We start from the raw sequence: 26,272 nt of genomic DNA, 5'->3' as shown, positions 1-26,272 counted from the left end.
ATTTTTAAATGATTGTCTTAAAGTTTTAGATGCACAGTAATTGTAACATTAACCTATGTTTTAAGTCTCTGAAATCTCTTTTAGCGGTCTTCCATTCTCTGTACTGTAAATAGCCTAAAGAAAAAAAAATGAATTCTCTCAGTCTCTCACTGTAGCAACCCACCTTGAAATTTGATTAACAAATGGCTTCACTTCTAAGGGATCATAGGCACGAGCAAAGGCCCAGCAAACATAGCATGCTGCATCTCTTACGTTGGAACCCACACTGCAGGCTCCCCGCTTCTCGTCATATGTCAATGCTTTTAAAATAACAGGAACAACTGTGGAGTGAAGAAATTCACAACAGTTAGGAATATGCACATACAGTAAACAACAAAAACACAAGGTCATTCAATATAAAATAAGTTTTAAATGAAAAGACATAAGGAAAGGTACATATTTGCCTGCGTTCATTAGAACAAACTGAATGCTGTTCTCAGGGGATAGAGGCTGTGGTTTTAGGGCTAAATTTTAAAAAGCAGGATTTTGACTTTACATGGCATTTTGTTTCTTGACTAATAACCTCTGTTTCTTTTCTCATCCCCTTCAAGTGTATTTCATTGTTCTCATACTCAAAAGTACATAGAAGGCAACACCCTAGATTAGCAAAGATTTACGAGATGGTACATGGGTAAAATACTAGTGAGTCCACATAAGGAATATCTTGCACTGTTCTAAGTATCTTGTTAGAAAGGGGATAACAAAATAAGGAAGTACAGCAGAAAGCTGCTTCAAATGATAAAAAGCTTGACTCTCTAGTCTTTTTACACTGCTGAAAGACAAAGTTGATAAAACTTTTTACAGATTTGTTTTATTAATTAAAATGGACACTCAGGCCTAAAATTGATACATTGTATGGCTTTGGCAATAACCTTTAGTTCCTAGACTTTCCTTTGAAGATTCAAAGTACAATGTGTACATTTTTCCCCCAACCTACACACAACATAGTGTAAAGACAGGTGTGGTGAAAGGTAAAAGATTTACTTATGGAATACAAAATAATATGCATGCTCCACTTTGACAGAATTGTACTATACGTCATGTAACTGCACCTATTCCACCACCACCTGTAAACTACAGCTGGCACTGCCTGTGGTGAAAATGGCATGTCTGAAATTTTGCCTTCAGGTGCCTAAAATGGAACTATTTTCATAGTTTTGTAGGTATATTTTTTGGCCATATCATATTTGACAGCGTGCTCTAAATTGTACATAGAATATTGACTTGACTTTTAACACTGAAGAACTCAGGGTAAGCTCAAAAGCTATTACTTCACCCACCTTGTGTCTCTAATTTACCACTGAGTTTAGTAAAGTGCAAAGTAATCTTTATGAGATGAGTGACACTTAAGAGTTGATGTTTTAAAAATACATCTGCCTATTAACACTCAATTTCCAAGTTGCCTTCCAAATGAAGTTAGACCCATACGTATAAAATTGTCCCAAATTCCCCTAAACTTTTAGAATTATTGAAGATGATCCAAATCTCTCTAAATAACCCTGACTAGCTTACAACAACGAGGAAGGAGATTCACTGAAAAATTAGTTTGTCCACAAACTCCACAAATTGTGCAATACCACGGAGAACCACAGAATACATTCTGAACAGTTTGCATGACAACTCTGGGTAATGGAGAGTTCCATTCAGGTAAGGATCAATTTCTCTCTGCTTTTTGGCCTTTTAGCCAAGGTCAAGTGTATCTCACGTACCCTTTGTTGGAGGACTACATCATACAATTTCAGGGTGGGTTAATGAGATCTTTTTAACCAATAATTACCATGATACCATTTGTTATGGGAATTATGTATTAAACATTCCACAAGTGAACACATTAACACTGCAAGTAATTCCTGTATAACATTTCTCTGTGGCAACAGCAGACGTGAAATTGACAGATCTTCATCCAAGTCATTTATGCAGCTGCCAGATATGAGAGAGAGAGAGAGACTGACTACTGAGCAGGCGCATACTGTGATCCACCTAAGTTGTTTCTTCAGCTGCCAGTACCATGAACATTCAAACAAAATACACAATATTAGCAAAGACACAGACAGACATGTTGTTCAAAACACAATTTTACGACTAACTCAGGGATTTAATTTGCCAAACAGAAATAAAATTCTCTATCTACCCACACAAGTTCTCTCATAGCACTTTAGATAAGAAGCATAGTTAGCATTTTCTCCTTCCCTCTCTTCTCATCCTCCCTCACTGTATTGAGTGGATAGCCTCTGTATACAACAGAAGCCTGGTGAGTAGTTGCATTTTGTACCATTTGGAGCTTTTTCATTGTGTGACTTCATTCCAAGATATAAGAAGATGCAACAAACAGCATTGTCATGAAAGCACAGATCACCTGGACTAAACCATGACCAGAATATGTCTGACAGGATAGAATGCAGATAGAAGCAGGTGGGGTTTTTTGCTGCCATAGCTATTTGGGCTTCCAAGAGTACTATGGAGTCAAACAAAACACCCAAAGCTGCACTGTAACAATGTGAGGACAGGGGCCCTTGATAGAGAGAGAGGTTACAAAGGAGATAAATTCTTCAATGCATTTTTCTCTTCCTGACAGCAATCTTGCCTCATTTAGTCTTTAAATACCTATTTTTCATCCAAATATTCATTTCAGCCAGATACTGAGAAAGATGAAAGACAATCCTGTTTATGTTTGACATAATAAAAATGTGGAGCCAGGTGTTGCCTGTCATTGTTAGTACTTCAGTCCCTGTCCCCCCAGCTCCAAGAATGGCTTCATGGAAATCTTCAATATTGAAGATTAAGTCTTGTGGAGGTGGAGTGTAGTTATCCACAACTACCTCTATACCCTAACACATAGGGAGGACCTCAGGCATAAAGCCTGGCAGAGAAATTTAGGACACCAGCAGCTAACTGTCATTTTTGGAGATTCTTTTGCTACTTCTCAGTTGGCTTTCTTAGAAAATGGAATTTAGACACAAGGCATTATTTAGCAAAGTCTCTGAGTTTCAGCAATGGGGTTTTTGTTTTCTTAGTATGGTCATACTACCGCACACTTTAGAGAGTGAATGGTACAGTCCCCTTATCAAAGGAGGCATACCAAGTGTTTTCTTCTTTCTTTTACTACCCAGGAAGGGCGGGGTTACAGGTAAGTGGCTCCTATTGCCATCAATGTTTCTGCAACTGGTTTTTGGGCAAAATTCTTGAAAGGATCCTGTTGTGTTTCTGTTCCTGCTCTCAGCTTGTTCGTCTCATTTATAAGGCTATGCTTGTTTCAGGCAATGGTTTCTGTGAAATAACAGGATTCCGGACAGCATGAGTTGTGTTCTGGAGGTGGAGGGAGGTAACCTGGGTTCAGAAAGCTATTTACGATCCAAAAGTATTCTGCAGGACATTATTTGCTTACCTCTGGGGGCAGATTGGGATGGGGTTGCCTGTAGGGGCTTGTTAACTGGAGCAGCTCACTGTGGATTTAAACCAAGTCTTTCTGCTTTACTGCTGTCTGTGAGTTTCCAGGTTGAACAGAAAGTATTTGTTTTGACCTACAAAGCCTTAAAAGGCCTAGGACCTGACTATTTATTATACCACCTCTCCCACTCTGCCATATTGCAAAGGCACACAAGCTAGAGCTCACTCAATATAAAAATGGGGACACTACAGCCAGAGTATTCTCCATAAGCCCCCTCAAACTAAGCTTTGCAGATCACCACCCTACCCCCCACCCAACAGCCACAGCATTTGGTCCAAGACAGCCTGAATTTGTTGACCTTCAGGGTACACTAAAAAGTTCATTTTCTTGCAGGACTTTGTGAATGGGGATGTTGCGTAAGGCATAATTTTGAGGAAGACGCACATTGTTGTTAGGTTGTATCAGCTATTCCTGGATATAGTAAAAACTGCTGCTGGTCTTATCTTCATGGTTATTTGTGACTTTAGATAATTGTTATATTCACCCAGATTTTATGATATGTGCTTTTTTTGTCTGTTTTATAAATATAAAATAAATAAATAAAACTATGAACAGTGAAGTGTCAGCTTATTATAAAGTAGCTGAAGTGCTTTGGCTTCTATTCTTGATTCCCAGTCTGAATAAAACAAATCATATACTTCATGCATAACAGCCATGGACAAGTGCTTTGCTTTCTTAGTCACATGGGAAAAGTGATAACAACTGAGTCAGAGTAAAACAGAAATCACCAAAGGGAAAGTCAAATGAAAACCCCAGAATCTAACTAGACTGGTCAAATGATCCTACAGTAACCAGCAGTCAAGTGGTGAGAATATGGTAGAGACAATGGGCAAGTGAAAACCTCAGCTCCGATGTCTGTAGGGGTCCCCGTCACAAACAAAACTGGAAGAGATGATGCATCCTTTTTCCTAAACCTTACTGCCTCTATATTATGAATGGGGAAAAAACGGTTTTTAAAAATAAATTTACAGCTCTCAGGTCCTAATTTCACTCCTTCAAGAATGAGGAAGCTTCAGAATACCTTTGAATTAAGTTTTTTTCATAGTTCCTGTAATATACTGTCAAAGTTTGTTACATCTACTAAGTTTCCTGGAGGGTTTCCTTTTGTCAATGAGTTCAGTAATATAGTTTAAATACATTTCTCTCTAGATATTAGTTTATTAAATTACATGCTAACGCCTGCAGAAACAACAACCTGTGGGGAAACAGAAGTAATTTAACTCCTAATCCTCTCTTTTTGATATCAGATTTGCAGACTACATTGTTTCTCGTAATACATGGGTCCAAAGGTCCTTATGGACCTAACTCTAAGTGTCTATACTAAAATGTAACTCCCACGAATGTAACTCGCCCACTACTCCGACTTAACTCCACCTTCGCGAGACGCATAGCACTGAAGTTGATGTAGTTAGGTCAATGCAGCATCAGTGTAGACACTGCATTGTTTACATTGACTGTTGTTGCCAACAGAAGGAGCATAGTGTGGACATGTAAAACCGATTACTGTGGTGACTGTACATCAATGTAACTTAGGTCGACTTAATTTCGTACTGTAGACTTGCCCTTAGTGAATTACCCTTGGATCACAAGAAGAAAAAAATAGAATAGTAATTAATTTAATGTCAATATACATAAGGTCAGTTTATGACCTTTACTTCAGTCACTAACTGTTGGAAAACACTAATGCCAGAACAAATGGGAAGGGATGTATTCAAAACAACTTTTAAAATAGATTTTAGCCTGATAAATAAAATAGAATAATAATCTGAAAAGTATTCAAGGTCCAATAGGATGACAAATATTACATAAAAGAAATACAAGGCATACAACCCCTCTTCAAAGGAAAATGGCACAGCAAAGTTGATATTTTGGTATTTTCTTTTCCATTTCTGAAATAAACAGCAATACCACCATCTTCAAAAATGCAGTCAAACTCGATTTGAAAAATGCTGTATTAACTGATGGAAAAATGGAATTAGCTGGTTCTACAAGAACGCTGAAACAGCTCCCAAAGGCACTTTTACAAAATTACTATAAATTTCCTTCAACAAAGACTGATTATGCCCCCTACTTTGAACATTTATGGCTGTCCTGTCCTCCCCCTTTAACTGAACAAGACTAGAGAAAGGAACAAGTGGCTCCTTAATCATCTATCTAGAATATGTAGAAAGAAAAACTGGGCAATTTCAAAATCGGGAACACATACTGGAGATCTTATGATGCCAGTAGCATTTCTAGTGCTTCTACAGATTAGAGATGAGAATTTTCTAATACAAAACTGCTTCCTAACACAAAAGTGTCCCCAGTTTGGGGAAATTCTATAATCAGACCTCATTCTGATGGATAAATATGAATTGACATTGAACTAAAAATCAGTAAAAAGAAAAGGAGTACTTGTGGCACCTTAGAGACTTACTCCTTTTCTTTTTGCGAATACAGACTAACACGGCTGCTACTCTGAAATCTAAAAATCAGTGTTTGCCTAGGTACAAGTTATGACTTGTTTACATTAATTATGTGCAAAAACAATACAATTGCAACTAGTAATACACATACGTGGGGCCAATTTCCCAAAGCTGAAAACAATCATGAGCAACTCTGACTGGAAGGAATAATTTTAATAGAAAAAGGAGAAAGATAATTGGGAGTCTAAGAATATTGCCTGCCCAGGCCAGAAGTGGGGATGGGGCCAGTAAGGAAGCCGCAGCCGCGGGCCAAGATTGGGGGTAGGGATGGGGCCAGGAGCGGAGATCTGGCCGGGGGCTGAGGCTGGGGGTGGAGCTGGAACCAGGAGCAGAGCTGGGGGTGGGGAAGGACAGCGCTCCCTCCCCGCCCCCAATGGGGTCTGGCCGTTGGGTCCCGCCGCAGCCTCCCCCCGAACATTCCTCCAAGGCCTCCTAGAGGGGAGCATCCCACAGTTTGTGGACCACTGCACTAACCCAAATGGACCAGCTGTCACTCAGCACTCAAACTCCAGCTCCGTTCTCTGAATCACACAGCAGCAGGCTGCAATTTGTGGCAATAGCCCGCTGGGCATTCTGGGTGTTGTAGTCCCCAGCTTGCTCAGATGTAGGACACAAAACTACAACTCCCAGAAGGAAGTGCAACTGTGTGCTCCTCTGCAGTGAGCCAAGCGCTGCATGCGTTAGAGCCATTGCAGCTGCGGTGGGGTGGAGTGTATCCATGCAGAATTTTAGAGAAGCTCTCTGAACCACCGATATTGATTTTTAATGGCTCTGTGAATACTGGAGAAGTCCTATGGAACTAGAAAAAAAGCTAACATTGTGCCAATATTTTAAAAGACTAAACAAAATAACCAGGATAACTAGGCCTGTTAGCCTGACGTCATCCCTGGACAAAATGGATATGAGAAAGGTCCGAATGAAAAGCTGGTGACCAGCTTAAGCATCTGAGTGACAGACAGGATGGTGCCACTGTCCATACTGATCGAGAATGAAGGTATCGTAGAAGGCTTTGGGGAGAAAAGATTAAGAGCTGTGTTTCAGCCATGTGGAGCTTCAACTGATGGTTCGACATCCACAAGGAGACAGAGACAGGCTGAGATTTTAGTTTGGACAGGAGACAGGCCTGATGTTGTGGTAGGTCTGTAAGTCATAAGTACAGAGATGGTAGCTGAACTTGTGTTCACGGATGACACTACCCAGAGATGAGGTGTAGAGAGAAGAGAAGAGGGCCAAGGACAGAGCCTTGAAGAATCCGCACCAAAAGTTGGAGGGGGGGATGATCCCCCCAAAGGATATGTTGAAGAAGCGATTAGAGAGGTAGGAGGAGAATCAGAAGACGATGGAGCCACAGAGGCCAAAGGAAGCTAAGATTTCAAGAACAACAACATGGTCAGCAGTGTCGAAGGCAGCTGACAGATCAAGGAAGATGAGGATTGAGTATGGTTCTAAGATTTGGCTAGGAAGAGGTCATTAGAGACACTGGTGAGAGTGGTTTCCCTGGAGTGCGAGGGACAGAAAATAGACTATTGAGGAGCTAGAACAGACTTGGAAGAGAAGAATTCCAAACAGTGATTGTAAAAGCATGTTCAGTGATCTTATGGATTAAAGGGAGAAAAGAGATGCATTGGTAGTTGAAAAGACAACTGGAGTCAAGGGTGAGTAAGATGGGAGAGACTAAAACATGCTTATATTGTGAAGGGAAAGAGCCAGAGGAGAAGAGGTTAAGGATATGAGTAAGGGAGGGGATGAGAGTGAGCATGAAGGAGATTAGAAGATTGCATGGGTCCATGTGGCAAATGAAGGGGCAAGAAATTCTGCACTTATGACAGTGGAGAAGGAAAAGAAAAAGTTGCAGGTGGAGAAGGGAAGGCAAGCCAAGGTGAGGGAGAAGGTCCCATAGTATTTTGTCAATTTTCTCTTGGAAGAAATTGGTGAGTTCTTGTGCAAAGAGAGTGGAGGCAGGTGGAGGAAGGGTGTGGAGAGTGAGTTAAAGGCAGCAAAAAGGACACCGGTATTTCATATGTGGGATTCAACTGTTTTGAAGAAACAGAGTTGTTTAGCAAGGAAGATGGAAGAATTGAAGGAGGAGAGAACGAATTTATAGTGGAGGAAGTCATCCTGGTCAAGAGATTTCTGCCAGAGATGCTCCACAGTGAGAGTGCAGGAATGGAGGAAGCAGGTGTTGAGGGTGCACCATGGCTGCGGGTTGGCAGAGCAAACCTTGTGATGAGAGAGAGGAGCAAAGAGATCAAGTGTGGAATAGAGTGAAGCATGAAGAGACTCAAAAGCCATATCAATGGAAGAAAGGGAAGAGATGGCAGGGAGTAAAGGGGTGAGTAAAAGTTATCAGTGCTAATGGACTGAAAGCCACAGAAAGGCTGAGTGACAAGACATGAGGAAGGGGACTGATGACTTATGCCGATACTTTGACATTCCAGTTAAAAATTAGCTCATACAAAATCAATGTAGTACATATTACAAGCTTGCTAACTGATAGATATCAGTAAGTTATTTGATGAGACTTTCATCAGTCTAAGTCATCATCAAATGGGGATGTTTCTAGTGAGGTCCTACAAAGATCCATTCTTGGCTCAATGCTATTCAAATTTACCAGCAATGATGTTATAACTTTTTCCAGATCCCGAGTAAGTCTGCAGATGAAACAAAGACTGGTGGAGTGATAAATAATGACAATTCATTTATACAAGCTATCTGGATCTCAGTCAAACATGTGTTTTAATACAGCCAAAGGCAAGGTCAAATATCAAGGAACCAAGAACGCATGTCCCAATTACAGTGGGACTATATCCTAGAAAGCAGTGATTCAAAAAAGGATTTAGGAGTCATGGTGGATAACCATCTGAACATGAGCTCCCAGTGCCATGCTGTGATTAAAAGGGCTAATGCATTCCTAGGAAAACACTGAGTAGGAATAAGGAGGTGGTATTATCTTTGTATAATACACTGGTGAAACCTTCATTGGAATATGGTGTTCAGTTCTGGCGTTTACAATTCAAAAAGAATGCTGAAAAACATGAAAGTGTTTAGAAAAGAGGTACATGAATGATCAGAGGTCTGGAAAACCCACCTTACAATAAAAGAATTGTGACTTATCAAAGGGAACGTTATTTAAACTTGTCAAAAGGAATGTTACAAGGTGACCTGATCAAGTCTAGAAGCATCTCCATGAAGAAAACATTTCTAATAGTAGGGAGCTCTTTAACCTGGCAGACAAAGACATAAAAGATACATCTCAAGTATATTAAAAGAAAATGAGAGTCATCTTCTGATATTATCATGTAAACTCCCTAAAGCCAGCTAAGGACACATTTGTCGCTATTCTAAAATCAAACAAACCAGTTACTATTTCTATTCCTGGCAGGATGAATTCAGCCAGTTATCTTTCCAAAGCAGATGAACCAAGTACTACATTCTTGTGTATGAGGGCCTACAGTGGTTCTGTCCTCTGTTCAAAGTGTCTAGATATACCATGGCTTTTTGAAAGTAATTATTCTGGAATAAAGTCATAACATAATTCCATTATTAGATAAAACCCTATAATTTTTAACAAAATTAATTATTCCTAGGCCTATACTTGTTGAAAGTATAAAATACAGTAAATTTTATCTATTTTATTCTGTAAACAGTATTTAGTTCACAACAGTTTGTACCTAATCATTCAAGATGTCGATATTTGCAAATTCTGATAACTTCAAAATTCAATGTGACTTTTTATGCACCATACACAACATTCTGTCTCTAAGACACCTATTCACTGTGGTACCTAGTTATTAGGATTATAGAATAATAAAAAAGTAGGACTGAAAAAGCCCTCGAGAGGTCATCAACTCCAGCTCCCTGCGCCTAGACATGACCAAGTAAACCTCGTCCATCCCTGACAGGTGTTTGTCTAACCCATTCGTAAACATCCCCAATTACATGGATTCCACAACTTCCCTCGGTAACCTATTCCAGTGCATTACTATCCTTATAGTCAAAGTTTTTCCTAATATCTAACATAAATTTCCCTTGCTGCAGATTAAGCTGATTACTTCCTGTCCTACCTTCAGTGGACATGGAAAGTAACTGATCATTATCCTCTTTATAACAATCTTTTACGTATTTGAAAACTATCAGTTTCTCCCCACCCAGTCTCCCCCCCCCCCTTTTTTTTTAAACCTTTTCTCATAGGGCAGTTTTCTAAACTTTTTATAATTTTTGCAGTACCGTGCCATGGCACCGGGCCCACACTCAGCAGGGGCCCTGCCAGCCCAGCCCGGCGCTCCACTTCACTTGCACTGCAGCCCAGCGGCCACAGCACTGGCTCCTGCCCTAGTCCTCTCCTCTCCAGCCCTGCACTTCTCTCCCCCTCCACCCACTCACTCCTCTCAGCCAGCCAGCTGACCCTTCGTCACTGTGGAGGGACTGTGTGGAGGAAGCTGACACTCCTCTGGGCCGCCAGTGACAGATGGTCTGCCACTTCAGGTTCCCCCGTGGAGCCCGAAAGCCACGGACCGTCACTGGCATCCCGGAGTGGAGCCCCTGCCTGCCACTCAGCTCTGCAGCGGAACAGTGGTGGGCAGGCAGGGCCCCTCACCTCCGGGGTGCACCTTCTCTGCCACAGGCAGTGGCCAAGGTGGGAAGTAATGGGGCAGCGGGACCAGGGTCACTCTGTGCACCCAAACTTTCCCGACCCACTCGCACTTGTGAGTCAGGTGTGAAGTGGTGAGGGGTACCGATTTCAGGGGTCCCCAAGCGCAACAATGTGCTGGGAACGGGGATCCCTGCTCTGTGCTGGACGTGGGCTGGGACACACTGTCTGTCAGCTGATCCCCACAGTCTCCAACCTACCTGGGCAGCACAGACATGGCCCTGCCCGCTAGCTTCCTCCCCCCACCCACCCCCGGCTCCATCCCATGACTTGCTCCTTCTGGGCAGCCTATCTAGGGCTTCTCTCCGCCCTCAGCTCCTCCCCTCTCCCACTGCTTGCTCCACCCCCTTTCTGCTTGCCCTTAAGCTTAGCCTTCCCACTTTTAAAAGGCTGTTCTGGCGCCTGTTGCCAGGTATCCAGTTTTTGACTGGAAACTCCGCTCCGGTAGGAAAGGGGACCTGGCAGTCTCCGGTTAGCAGTGCTGACCGGAAACTAAAAGTCCGGTTACAGGAGAAACCGCATTTAGTCTCAACCATTTCAAGCCAGGAGGTGCTGCAGCACCCTTAGTTCCAGTACCTATGCTTGCCCTCAGCTCCTGCCTCGCTCTGGCCGGGGACCAATCCTCCCCACCATGCCCCGCTGTGCTCTTACCCCCGGCCTCTGCCTCGCTCTAGGGACCGACCGGGCAGCCTCCTGCAGCCAGGCCAAGCCCTGGACTTCCCTACACACTCAGCCAGTGCCCCTCACTCCCGCCACAGCCCTGCCAGCCCTGAGCCTTCTGCCCACCCAACCCTTTCATTTTATAATCTCTTACAATCATTCCCCAACGGGGTCCACAAATATGTTTGGCGCCAGGCCCACAAAGAGTTAATCCAGCCCTGCATTTTTGTTGCTCCCTCTGGACCCTCTCTAATTTAGTGACATCTTTCCTAAAGCATGGCTCCCAAACCCTAGCATAATACTCCAGCTGAGGCATCACCAGTGCCAAGTAGAAAAGAAAAATTACCTCCCATGTCTTATGTATAACATCCCTATTAGTACACCCCAGAATATTAATCTATTTGCAACTGCATCACCCTGTTGACTTGTATTCAGTTTGTGATCCACCATAACCCCCAGATCCTTTGCATCAGTACTATCAGTTATTCCCCATTTTGTAGCTGTGAAGTACTTTGCACTTGTCTTGATTGAATTTCATTTTGTTGATTTCAGACCAATATTCCAATTTATCAAGGTCATTTTGAATTCTAACCTTGTCCTCTGAAGTGCTAGTAACCCCTCCAAGCTTGAGGTCATCCACAAATTTTATAAGTATACTCTCCACTCCATTATCCAAGTAATTAATGAAAATATTGAGTAGTTCCAGACCCAGGATGACCCCTTGCAGGACCCCACTACATACATTCTCCCAGTCAGACAGCAAACCACTGATAACTATGCTTTGAGTACAGTTTTTCACCAGTTGTGCACCTACCTTACAGTATGGTAATTTTATCTACACCAAGTTTCCCTAGTGTGCTTATGAGAATGTCTTGCAGGATGATGTCAAAAGCCTCACTGAAAATCAAGATATATCAGATCTAGTGCTTCCCCCCATCCACTAGGCCAGTAACCCTGTTAAAGGAGGAAATTAGGTTGGTTTGGCATGATTTGTTCTTGACAAATCTATGCTGGCTATTACTTAGCACCCTATTATCCTATAGGTTCTTGCAAACTGATTGTTTAATAATTTTTTCCAGTATTTTTCCAGGTACTGATAACATATTTTACATTAAGAGCAAAAGATATTAGCCTAATTCTTTATTATAATGGAAAAAAGAACAAACAGCTTTTGAACAGAATGCATATTTTCCCCATGAAGGAAACACAATGTAAACATTTTAAAATATTCTTAAACCCCCATACTTTTACATCTGCTTAATATGTTTTTGTTGTACTAGTTTTGACATTGTATAATTTTGACAATGAAACGTAACATAAAAATACCCACAGGATTACATTACTAGATAGTTTAAGTGCTTAGGACCCAATGCTACAAATTCTTCCATTTGTGTGTGTAACGTTCCATGTCACCTGATTTAGTTCAACAGGATTATTCAGGTCCTTAAGCATTTGCATGTTCACAATCAAACTTTAGAATAAATTTTAAAGCTTGCATTAAGAGTGTTTTATCTTGGCATTCAAGTACCATAAATATAAAAACACACCAAAACTACTCCTAGTATACTGATGTACTTTTTAACCCAGGGTTCTAGCAATACAGAAACCAAAGACTGGTGCCGTAGATGCTACATACATGAGATTCCATATGAAGTTAACAGAGAGTAGTGTGGACAGAATATTTGCAGCATCTGGCCCTTTGTTCATAACACTGTTTCCCAAAATTCTTGACATTGTGCAGCTTATCATGTGATTATGTGGAGATTATTCACACTTCCTTACATGCACACACTTTTTTAAATTAATTAAATCTTGCCAAAGCTTTTTCTCAGAGTAAACAGATTAGGTTCATTCTCTCCTACAGCTTTGTTTGGCATGTTGAGCAGTAAAAGACTCTAGTGCTTTACAATCAGCTTTTGTATTTGATCAGTGATGTCATTTTAATTCGTTATGCAGCCAACTGTCAAATATTCTCTATTTTCACATTGTGGTGTGTATGTATGTCTACATTACTTCCAATTTTCACAAATTCAAAAGAATTTTGTTAACCTGTAGCTAAAATCAACTTCCAAGAGAAAAAAAACAAAAAGGGACTAGAAATGCAGGAGCTAGTGTGTTTCATCATACTCTGAGAAAACTGGGAACAGGATAATTTATTTTGAGTAACTGAACAAATGTGGTTGAAATGAACAAGTTTTGAATTTGTAAAATTGCTATGTACTGGATGTACATCTTCTTATTCAGATAGGAAACAGAATCCATTCTCGATCCAGTTATTAAAATAGTATCCACCTGCTGAGCTCCGAACATTCAAGAAAATACAGTCACCTTTAGCTATAGCCTAGAGGTATTAATAAGCACCTGTTACACTCCACCCTACCTAACCTAACAACATAACTGCAGGTTGCAACACCACATTTTGTTCAGGTCCTGTGAAAAAACAAAGTAACAACTTCTGTCCTCCCATCTTTACAGAGATTAGAAGATTCTCTCAAAGACTGGAGGGACACAAGAATATAAAAAATATTTTGCTTTTTAATACAGGTTTTAGACAAATACCACCTTATAACAACTTGCACAGAAAATCTTAAAGCATTTTACTATTAATGAAACTAACAAGCAATATTAGTCAAGTCAGACATTTCAATCTAAACAAACAAAAATCTCTCTAGCTTCAGTCTGATTTTTCCAAAAGTGTTCTGCATGCAACTGGAAAATAGCAAGTATCATCAAGAATAACAAATGCACTTAGACCTCACTATCACACATTGCTGTGCTTTCCATTTATTCCAATGTTTATTATATAAGACACATCGATAGGGCAATTTTTTAAAAAAAAAAAAATCTCCCTTAGCCTTAGGGCTTGTCTACATGATAAACTTGCACAGGTTTAACTGATTATAAACTCTTGCAAACCCCTGTGTTGACAGACACTATTTTGGTTTAAACCATGTTTATTTCAGTTTATCTTAAATCAGTTAGGAACTGGTTTCAGCTAACCTAAAATAAACCACTCTTTAAAAAACAAATTTGAATTCAGCTGGTGCAACTTTCTTAGGCAGGTCTTTTTCTCTTACTTTACTTGGGATTATGTAATTCAGATAACCTAAATTAGTGTAAGAATAATAAGCAAAGTTCCTACTATTTTAGGATCATAAAGAAGACGGAAATACTAAACGGATATATAATTATTTCCAACAAAAAGTAGGTGGCTACTACGAGTAAAGTACTTTGTAAAACGCACTTTTTAAAAGACTAAGCATAGATAGATTCATAGATACCAAGGTCAGAAGGGACCATTATGATCATCTAGTCTGACCTCCTGCACAACGCAGACCACAGAATCTCACCCACCCACTGTCAGGATTATTAATGAATCACAAAGTATAAAAACTAAGCTGTAAACATAGGTAGGTAGAATTAATTTTGTTCAAGAAACATACTAAATTCATACATTTGAAGCACAAAAATACTACTCCCTAAAACAAACATATTGTGGATTTATCCTTAGTTGGGTTTAACTTGTTAAAGAGCCTAAGACAATAATGAGTGAAAAGATCATGCACTCTGTGCAGCAAGTCAACATGCCACATTTTACATAGCATATCCATCATCATTACTCAAATATCAAAGAAAGTCTCTCATTTTAGATCATAAGCAATTTTAATTTTGCATTCACAAGCAGTTTCAGGATTAAGACCAAAATTTTGAAACCTAGGTACCTAAAATTAGGCTCCTAAATACATATTTACACATTTAAATGTAAGAGGCCTGATTTTCAAAGGTGCTGAGCATGCAGCTCTCAGTGACTTTGATGGAATTTGTGGATGGTCAGCATCTGTAAAAATCAGGCCACTTATATTCATTTCAGTGACTGAGGTTTGAAGTTTTCACTTTAGTCTCCAGCAAAAGAATGCATTTAATATTTATGTGCAGTGGTTACTTTTGAATATTTGGGTTTTAGGCCCAGATTTAGGAAAGCATCTTACTCAGGACAGCATTTAAGTATGTGCTTAAGTGCTGCCCTGAAACAGGGCTTGGGGGTAGAGGGTTAAAAATACTACAGATATGAAAGCAGCAGCCCTCCCGGACCACTTCCTACCCCAGTCTCCTTTACCATCAGAGAGTAAATCACAGAAACTGAATGAAGTCTCTGATCTGTACACTCAGGGCTTGTCTACACTACCCCTGGATCGGCGGGCAGCGATCAATCCAGCAGGGGTCCATTTATCATAGATGCAGTAAATCGACCACTGAGAGCTCTCCCATTGACTCCGGTACTCCACCAGAATGAGAAGCGCAAGTGGAATCGACGGGAGAGCATCAGCTGTCGACTTAACACAGTGAAGACACCATGGTAAGTAGATCTAAGTACGTCGACTTCAGCTACGCTATTCACATAGCTGAAATTGCGTATCTTAGATCAACCCCATGTGGTAGTGTAGACAAGCCCTCAGTCACCTGCCTTTCCTTTGCAGGTTTGTACAGGTTTGTGCTGTCAGGTCTCACACAATGAGCTCCTGGGTAGTACTTTCTTCTAAGAGCTCAGAGCAGCCATCTGCTCTGTTCCACTGCCTGCCTGCCTGCGAGCTCCTCTGCTCCCTTTTAAAGCACTGCCTCCAGCACATGCAGGCTTTGCAGGTGTGGCTGGGCAGGGCCACCTAAACCCAGAGCTGTTCCTTAACCCCTTGTTCTCTAGTGCGAGATTTGTACATCCCATCACAATGCCCAACAACTTTTCCTCAATATATTATTTTTAAAACCTTATATCATTTTTAAAATACTTCCAAGAGTTAAAGGACATAATTAAAATAATTATCTTCCATTTCTTCTTTTATCATAGAATCATAGAAGATTAGGGTTGGAAGAGGAGACCTCAGGAGGTGATCTAGTCCAACCCACTGCTCAAAGCAGGACCAATCCCAACTAAATTATCCCAGCCAGGGCTTTGTCAAGCCTGGCTTTAAAAACCTCTAAGGATGGAGATTCCACCACTTCCCTAGGTAACCCATTCCAGTGCTTCACCACGCTGCTAATGATGAAAAAGATTAAAAGTACCTGGATACCTGCCAAAAGCCTCACAATGAACTAACACCACAAAGCAGAATAATACACTTCAGTAGCCTGACTTCCTGATGGGTTCTCTTACCAAAAAACCCAAGGCCCTTTTAATAAGCAACCTGCTCTAGAGGCTGAAAAGAGAAAGGAATCAGGATATAGATGGAGTAAAAATGACATACATAGAAACTATCATCCATTTCCATAAGAACAGAATACCAGTCCATAACACCACCAGCACTCCTGGTTTCCCATTCCCAGTTCTAGTTTTCTTGCCAAACCACTAGCAATCTCCTGCTCCACAATCCTCACTTGAGTCCCTGTCGTCTTCCTCCCTTTCCCCAGCCTCCTTGTTCCAGTCTCTCTGCCCTGCCAGTCTCAATTTCCACACTACCTCTTTGTCAAATCAATCTTCCTGCACTTACCCACTTCTGCTAACTGTGTCCCAGTCTACCCACCTCTCCAGGTTCCTTGTCCCAGTGAACTCCCCACAGCTAGTTTCTTCCTCCACACTGCATAGACACCAGCAGGGGGCAGTATGGAGAGCACCAGAGACACTACTCTCTTCTTAATTCTGGCATCCTGAACCACATTGGCCCCTGGCTGCCTAGAGGAACAAGGGTAGGCAAAGTCTTCCTCAAGCCCTGCAGACTCAGGATGGAACATGCTCAGTACAGATGGAATCTTTGAGGAATTTAGCTGCCAAACTCTAACAAGCCTCTACTGAGAATGTGCAAACTGATTTTTCTAAGACTTCTAACTTGCCCAAATTCTGGCAGTTTTTACATAGGACCAACAAAAGACACATTCTTGACACAAAGGCAATCCCCCTGCCAAGTTTTCAAGACCTTGCTCCAAAGCATGGAGGTGCCAGACCTTCTCAATTAAACAGTTTTAAGAATTTTTTAAAATGGGCAAAACAACGTATTTTTCCCTTATCCCATTTTCTGAAACACCTCAACCAATTTCACTGAAACTTGCCAAAAAGTTCAGCCTGGGGCATCCACCCAGTATGAAAAACTTTAGCCTAAACAAACAACATTTAGCAAAAATTTAAACAACTGAAAATAGCATCTGTGTTCGGCAACCTTGACTATAGTGGGCATTACCAGCTCTGCTGACAATATATGTTCAATCCTACACACATTTCTAGCAACTGTAAATTAGCCACTAATTTTTTTGAAGTATTGACTTTAAATACGAAAACCGCTAAAGGTCCTTGAAGCTCTTTCCAAAACACTCCTGACAACAGAAGTTTGGGAAGCTATAATGTAAGAAAATGGAGCTCTCTCACAAAGGCAGACATCATTCAACAGATTGCATCTTTCATACAAAACAACCACAAGCCAGCGCTTCAAAATTCTTTAAAGTGACCTGTAAAGAGGAGGCAGGAAAAGGAGCCTCTCTTTTCAATGTTCACACATAGTGAGGTTGTCAGGCTCTTTTTTATACATCAGAAAAAAGAAAAAAAGAAAAAGCCCAAGTTCTATAAAATCCTTTGCAAGTCACCTTTAAAGGAAATTTCCTTCTGACAGAGATTTCTACTTTTTTAGCTTCACTTCAGATACACTCTTTTACAACTGATTACATCTTGGATATATTTTGTGTAATTCTGATAGTTAAACAATATTTTTAGTTCCCAAAATGGACTGTTTTGAAATCTGAAGTCTATTGTAGTAAGCAGCTATATTAAATTGAAGATTTAAAGTAAGATCTTTTGAGTTTACATTCTTCTTCCTCATAAGCAAGAAGTGGCTAACAACTTTCAAATATAAAGGTGTCACCAATCCTTTAAAATACCGTCAAAGATTTGAGCACCCACATGGAAGCTAGATTTTCCTGTTACCTACTTTAGAAAGAACATGGCTGACATGAAAATCAATTCAACTCAATTACCTATAAAGACAAGTATATCATTATCAACAGAAACTATAATACTCTTGGATTATTTCACTCTTGGCTCCTGTTCTCCTAGGCTACAAAGTCTGATAGTGACCTTGCATAAATATACACGCACACCTTGACACCAACTGCTGAATCAAGCTTGCTTCTAACATCAAGGATCACCATTCTGCGTACTACCAGATCAAAACACATGAAGGTTTGTTACGTTACAAACATCAACAAGTGTGCTGGTATCTCTCTCTGGGCCTCAAAGAATGCTAACAAAGATTCTGCTGTTATCACAGGTCACAGAGGACATTTCCACTTTAATCAAATTAATAATACCTTTCACAGTAGCTGGGAAATTTTGTATAACATAAACACAGCATGTTACACATAGGTGGATGTTTCTTTAAAGCCAGAATGTCTGCCATTGAGATTAGTGAAACCTCAGCAGAGCAATGATGGCAGCATATAAAAGCTCTCATTTCATATATCTATTTAATTGGTGATGGATGCATACATTTTGGGAATAGAATAGAAATGACAACTGACAGGTGGCTGCAAGGACTGAAAAGCTGCTTAATTACATAAGTATTTGCTGAAATATTGGTCCAGGGTAAAATTTTCAAGAGTACCTAAGAAATTTAGAAGCACAAGTCCCATTGCCTTTCAGTGAGACTGAGGCGTCCAAATGTTTTGAAAATGGGACTCAGGCTAAGTCTCTTGGGTGCTTTTGATAATTCTACCCTAGATCTTCAGTTGGTGTAAATTGGTGTAGTTAATGGTGCTCTGCCAATTGATAGTGGCGGAGGACCTGGACCATTCTTTTCAATATCTTACAGAAATATTTATTAGTGTACTTCTAGATAGTATATACCTTTATGCCTCTTACAGAAACAATACGCCATGATTGCCATTCACTGGAACAGTACACAGTCAGTTTATTCCACTAAATCAGCACACTGGTCTTTTCTGTACTGACAGCATTAGATTCCATGCTCTTGTTTGGAGGCAGTAAAGCAAGGAGCCCTAGAGATAGAGCAAGCTCTAGAAGCTATAGAGAATCCCTCCAAACAGCAACCTGAGCCACAGCAAGGGCAAGAAATGAGGCCAGCCAAGATCCCCCTATATGAGATCAAGAGAGACATCAAGCCCTGATCCTAGCTTCATGGAATTACAAAAAGGTAAAAGCAGGCACTCCCGGGACAGAGTAAGCCATCGGAGGTAAAGCCATTCCCCAGAAGCAGCTGAATGTCCTTCTCAGTCCCTGGACTTATCTTTTACGTGCTATCTGTTTATTCTGATTGCTTCCCACCCCCACCTCTCATAGTGACTCTCCTCTCAGACCTCCATGTTCCACTCCTCCTTCCTTCTAGCCTCTATCCCTTCTCCCCACCTCCTCTTCTCTCCCTCCCTCCCTCCCCAGAAAATAGTTACTTCAGTTTGTAAGTTATTTCCTTCCTCCTACCATGCACTGAGTGCTAAAGAAGTATGCAAAGCATTTTCTTCCACCTTCTATATCAGAAACTGATTCTAGTGCATCCATAATGTTCCCAGATCCCACTAGTTTGGGAGTGAGAAACCAAGTTTAGAACTTGGATCACCTACACTGAGTCAGTAGCCTCTGAGCCAACCACATAGTCAACTCTTTATGTATATAATCAAAGTGACTGCTTTCTATATGAAATGCTGAAAAAAAAGTAGCTTTCATTGTTAGACACAGTACAGGAAGAGAGATGAAATTCATCCTCTGCGAATGAATAAGTGAGTATGAATGTGTAGGCTAGTTGACAACAAAAGTGTTTTCCTTACTGGAATCCTGCCAAATTAACACCAATCCAGTTTCATGTTCAACCATGCAAAATCATTCTGCTGCGCCTCTCACCTCCCCTCTGCTTCCCTTCCTCTAACTTCCACGAAGCAACTGCTTCCAATCTTACTTTAACAATTAGTATGTTTAAATAAAAAAAGAGTAGGACTGTGCTGGACCATACAGTGCACTATGCAAAAATTAAGTTACCTGAAATATCCAGGACTTGATCAGGCTCCCACTGAAATCACTGACAAAACTAACATTGACTTTAATGGGAGCAAGATCAGCCCCCTAATTTTACGGCTGCTAATTAAACATAGGTGTGACTATTTGCAGTGGTCAAGAAGCTGTGGAGACTTCAGTATAAGCACACTTTTAATCTCACCGCTGGCATATTAGGAAACCCTTGGCATTTTAAAGTTCCTATAAATTCCATCTTATTAATTAGAAAGTTTATACTGTAATGTCATCAAGAGAAATTTTAATAAGGTCCTTTCACAAGCAAACCGGAAATTCAAGTAAACAAGGATTCTCTTGTTGGTTTAGTATTTATCCCCACCCAATTAAAAAAACAAAACAAAGGCTGAAGGCTACAAAACCACAAATACAGCAGCAAGACCAAAGAGATGTGAAATCATACAGCAACTAAGTGTGCATATTAAGATTTCATCACCTACAAATGCTGTAAGGTAAGGAGCCTTTCATTTAAGAGAGCTACAATCCTCAGTGTAGTAGTCCACTCTAGTTCTCCTATAGTGTTTCCTGGTATTAACATTTTAAATGACATCCTGAAAGAAACCATTCCTAAACCCCCTCTTTTAGCCTTCATCAAACCACCCCCAATCTCACTACACTCATCAGAAGCAAGCTCCCCACAGACCAGATCCACCAAATCCTGTCAGAACAGACGCAAAACCTGCAGACATACATCCAACTGTTATGATGATCAATACCTCCCACAACACACCTTTCCAGATCCATGGGTTCTACATGTGCCTATCACAACATGGGATGTACCTCATCCAGTGCACTAACTGCCCCAATCACAACTATGTGAGTGAAACCAGACAATCACTGTTCTCCCAAGTGAACTCTCAGAGGATAATGATAAAAGACAAAAAACACCATAGTATCTCTGGGTCAACACTTTTCACAAAATGATCACACCATATATGACCTATTGGACCTCATCCTCAAAGAAAACCTGCATAACACCTTCAAAAGACAAGCCAGGGAGCTTAAATTCATAATTTTGCTAGATATTAAAAACCATAGACTCAGTAAAGACACTGGATTTATGGCTCATTACAACAATCTGTAAACCACTAACCCTCCTTCATCCTGTGACTGCAGAGGTCTTAACTGCCCACTTCTCCTCAAATGGTTTCTTATAACAAGTTAACTTCTTAACCTGTTCCACCTTCTATTTAGCTGTGCCACTCTGATTACCTTTCCCAGACCTGAATAGCTCTGTGTGAGCTCAAAAGCTTGTCTCTTTCACCAACAGAAGTTGGTCCAATAAAAGACATTGCCTCAACCACCTCATCTGTCTAAATGACTTCTAGTAATTTTGCTTGAAGGAGTACATTTTCAGTGTACAAGAATTTAACCTCACAACTACAGTAAGTTAATGGAAGTCATGTGGCTAATTGCTAACATGCAACATTTACCTACACCTAAATATTTAGAATAGATCACATGATATAATCAATTAGTAAGAAACAGTACTCTTAAATAGAATTTCACTCTTAAAATCTTTTTCAGAAGTAGGACAAATATCTTATTCAACTAAATATGTTTAAGCTGCTGATTTATGCGCTTTATTATTGCAGATTTCTGAGGCAGACAAGAAAACACACCATAAAGGGATATTTCCTCTGTCCAGTGGAAAGTCTTTAAAAATTCTATCTAAATTTTTAACCTATTGACATCTTTCAAGGAAGCAGGAGTCAAATTTCTAGGAGGGAAAAAAAACCAAAGTAAGTTATACCCCGAATCGTACTTGGAATATATCACATAACTAATAAAACTAGCCCCTCAAGTTTAGACTGAACATGAAACAATTAAGGTACGTACAAATTAATTCTAAATGAAACACTAGATAGTATATCAGCAAATGGATTTGTGCCAGAAATCCTAAGCAAACATGGAGATTGGAGCAAAATAAAAAACACAAGTGCCAACCACAAATAGAAGCAAGGCATATTTTGGTTCTCTGCTGGAGTGGTACGCAAAGACAACAATGACTACTAAAACCCCTTATTATAAACAGTCTATAACACAGCCCCGAGCATCTACTTCCAAAGTAACCTGCTTCCCCTGTGTTGGTTCACTACCCCAGGGAGATGTTAGGAGCCAGCACAAGAATCATCTTAGTTTCCAATGCCAAAAAGGCAGTTACAATATAGGCCACAACAAACACCTGAAAATATCATTTGTAATCTGGTATTAAACTTCTGAATTTTTATGTATTTTCTGTATGGATAAGTAGAACTGGTGAGCTTGGACAAATGGCTTACAAAAGATTGCCAAGCTAACATGCCCAGACATATCTCCAAAGTCAGGAACTCAAAGTCTTTAGGAAGAATAAAGATATGTTTCAAAAGGTGTTACTGGAGAATCATTAAAACTAATAACTATCCATATAGAACTGGAAGAGGATATTGTGTAAAATCCATGCATGTTTTGAGGCACAGCAGAAGCCATAACATTGGAGTCATACCAAATAGATTAAAAGAAGATTGTGCTATTTTGGAATTGGCTAGGGTAATGTAATCAAAGACATGCTAATTCTTACTGGATCTGTCAACACTTAACTACATCTACAGGTTCTGCAGTAGAAAGCGAGGGGACTTCCTGGACATGTGATTATGTTTTTAGGTAATATTTCCATTCTTAAATGAAAGCATCATAGTATCCAACCAGATGAGTTACCTTACGGTTATCTTTTATGATTCTCTGCATTATCTGTAGTAGCTGCTCAATATATTTATACTACTAAGACAACTTTAGTAGGATGTAGAAATGTAATACTGGAGATTGCCATCTCTTTTGCAGCTCTGTTTGGCGAGGGGATTCACAACTCCCTTTACCCTGGACAAGATGCCTAAGCTATTTATACCCTTTTTGACTCTGCTTCATCTGAGGTGGGAACTCAGATTCCTGCTTTCAGAGGAGCCCCAACAATGGCAAAGGTAGAATGACTGTGGAAAAAAATAACTATCAGTGGGGTAGTGGCTATTGTTACACAGACCTTGAAGGTCTGTGGAGTTATAAAATAACTTGATGGTGGCATTATAAAATAAGAAAATTTGTGAGGGAAATTAAATGTAGGTGAACAATTTGCTGTATTAAAAATAGCTCTTTACAGAAAAGACAGACCAAAGATTCCTCACCTAAGGGGGGGGGGGGGGATCATAAGCTGTTACAAAAATTCCCTACAGCTTTTCTCTGACCAAGACAACTACACTTTTGAGTCTCCGAAATAAAGGGATAAATTAAACAACATAGATCTTCAGCTACCTTCCTTACTATATAGAGAGCACCAATACTTTAGTATTTAAGCATCTTAAAGAAAGGCTATTTGCTACCGTACAATTGTCAACAGAAACCAACTATGGTCACTGGGTAACACTTATTTGATTGTCAGGAAGTCTGGTCTAAATTCCATTTAAGATTCATAAGAATCATTTCCTAGCCTACAGAGCGGGCAGGACTTAAACTATAGATACAGACCTCTGCAGAAATAAAAGGCCATTTAAAACAATGACAAAAGGACAGCTCAGTAATAAACACCAGTGTGTTACATCAATCCTGGAGTTTATACCATCTAATATGACTGTTGTGCTCATCCTCGTTTAAACAGTGTCACCCATCAGGTGAATGGTTAGGTTTATCTAATAATGATAGAAGCTGCAAGTGCAATGAATTAACAAAAAACAATAAAATAAATATTGGTTATCAGCTTTTACTAGGTCTTTGTGTTACCAGAATTTATTATTCCTAGCAGAGATTATACAGGAGCTATCCTATCACTTAGGTTCTACCACTTGGAATTTTCCTAAGGCTTTGGATTTCATGTCTTTTGTACCCTTTTAACGTATACATAGTACCTCCAATTTCTTTAGCTGTTCCCTGCTGCAGCTGTACTTCAGCCACAGCTGAGTTGGGCTGGCCTGCCAAACAACAGCCATTTCTAGGAGTGGCTAAGTGTTTAATAGCTCCATGATATATCTGGATCAAGGCAGAAGCAGGACAGCACTTCACTGCCTCCCTCACACTTGCGAGAGCAGGATCAGAAAAACAAAACAAATCAACAGTTTCTAAAACTTAACTGCCTCTCTGTCCTTTAACTTTCCTTTAACTTTCGGAAGCTGAAAAGTTCTCTCAGGTACTTAAAAATATTTTCTCAGAATCTATCCAGGAAAACATACCTCAGTTTCCCAAGAGTCAAACAAATCCATCACTCTTAAGGGAATGAAAGAAAGACAAAAAATGTATCCTCTCACTCCATGGAAAAGGAATGGAAAAACAAATACATGCTGCAAGTTTTAGAGAAGACACAAGGAGACAGTTAAGTATATCGTTCATGTTCCATTTCAGTCTCACAAGCACAAGAGAAAGGCTTCCTACAGTGGGAAAAGGAATACTAAAGGAAAACCTCCCAGATATTTGAGGAAACAAAGGACCTCTCCTTTCAGGAACAGTGTTTTCAGGGAAGTACTAAACATAAGCAAACATGGCAAACTCCCCTTGGGAAAAATTTTTCTTAAGAGTACAAATAGACTAAGACCTCTCCTTCCGAACTAAGGGGGAAGAGAAGGGATGTAACAGTCCTTACAGACAAATGGTGCAGGAAGAGCTTGATGGTAACACAATGCTGGTACTCCTTTTCAAACTGCTAAATTGCATTAAAAGAACCTAAAAATACACTTCCTAATGTTATTCCTCCACTGTAACTGCCACAGAGATGCTGTGCAATTGAAAAAAGGAAGGGACGTGATCTGTGCAACTGTGAATAGAACCGGGGATGTCCACAAGTCAATCCATCTATTAAACTTTGGGTTCCACTATAAAAAAAAAAGGTTGGAAAGCTTCTGCTTTAATTTTTTTTTTTTTTTAAATTACCTTTACCTTGTGGACAAGGTCCTACATCCCATGTCAAGCCAAAACATTTCTTTTCTTAGCAATAATTGCACAAGGGAATCATACCTTTTTAGACAAGTATAGTTTTGTATTTTGTATGATGTTTGTAATACAAACGTAACATTGTCTGCTGGGCCTTAAAATTTATTATTTATCTATTTTGCAGTAGCACCTGAGTGCCTCAGTGAGACTCAGCACCCTATCATGTGAAATGCTGTGCAAACAGAAAGACAGACCATACCTGAACCAAAACACCTTACTGCCTAATATGAAATTAAGTTGCACATGCAGAATTCCAATTTTAGTCCACAGGAGATATTAGTGCAGACGGATAACAGGATTCAGCACACAGATCTTAAACAACTATGGAAGGCAAAAATCACTGTTGGTGTACACAGAGAACTCCCAGAATCATGCCTGTTTATACCAGCAGTGAACATGGTCTACACATTAGGAAACAGCATTTACATAACTAATTCTCTATTGGTCTCCATATTCCTGTTGTAGAGGTCTGACACAACACTCTTGTCAAAAAAGCTCTCTCAATAGCAAATTACCAAACTCATGTTCATTCAGAAACATTCCCTCTGGTTTTTCCTTTCTTGAAGTAACACACCCAGCGAGAAAAACCCACCCTTCCCTTTCACATCAGCAGAAACTCTTTCGAAATTCCACAACTGATTCTCACGCTGGGGAAAAAAAAAAAAAAAATCAGACAAAATAATTTGTGCCCAGTCTGAAGCTGACTGCCTGAATTCACTATGAATTCACAGGGGAAATAAATGAAGGAATTTGTTAAACTAAATTTGGAGAGCAGTTTCATAGCCCTCTTTTACATGAACTTTGACTCTGCCTACATCCAGTTTTGACTTTCAAAAACTGAGGAATTTATTTCAGAGAAAGTATGAAGCATCATAAAGGCTTTTAAAGGGATAGAATACATGAGCTATGTTCTCTCATTTAATAGCTTTGCAAAGATAACTTTTAGATATCTAATTTAGTTCTGGTGAACGCAGTAATAAATTTGTCATATTTATAAATCTAACTAAAAGCAAGTGTCAATGCTAGCCAAGGGTTATAATTTGGTTTGCTCAACAGCCATAAAG

General features: G+C 40.0%; 1 protein-coding gene across 10 annotated transcripts in view; it reads right to left on the bottom strand.

Moving 5' to 3' along the window:
- Positions 1-26,272, bottom strand: part of TBCD (tubulin folding cofactor D) — a 261,750-nt gene that overhangs the window by 150,741 nt on the left and 84,737 nt on the right. For all 10 annotated transcript variants that reach the window (XM_048817354.2, XM_048817360.2, XM_075119355.1 and 7 more), the window contains exon 15: positions 164-320. In XM_048817354.2, coding sequence (XP_048673311.2) covers positions 164-320 — 157 coding nt within the window. The remainder of the gene's footprint in view (positions 1-163; positions 321-26,272) is intronic.

The sequence above is a fragment of the Caretta caretta genome, chromosome 14 (genome assembly GCF_965140235.1).
Source record: "Caretta caretta isolate rCarCar2 chromosome 14, rCarCar1.hap1, whole genome shotgun sequence".
In the NCBI taxonomy this organism is placed as follows: Eukaryota; Metazoa; Chordata; order Testudines; family Cheloniidae; genus Caretta; species Caretta caretta.
This window is presented reverse-complemented; position numbering and strand designations above follow the sequence as displayed.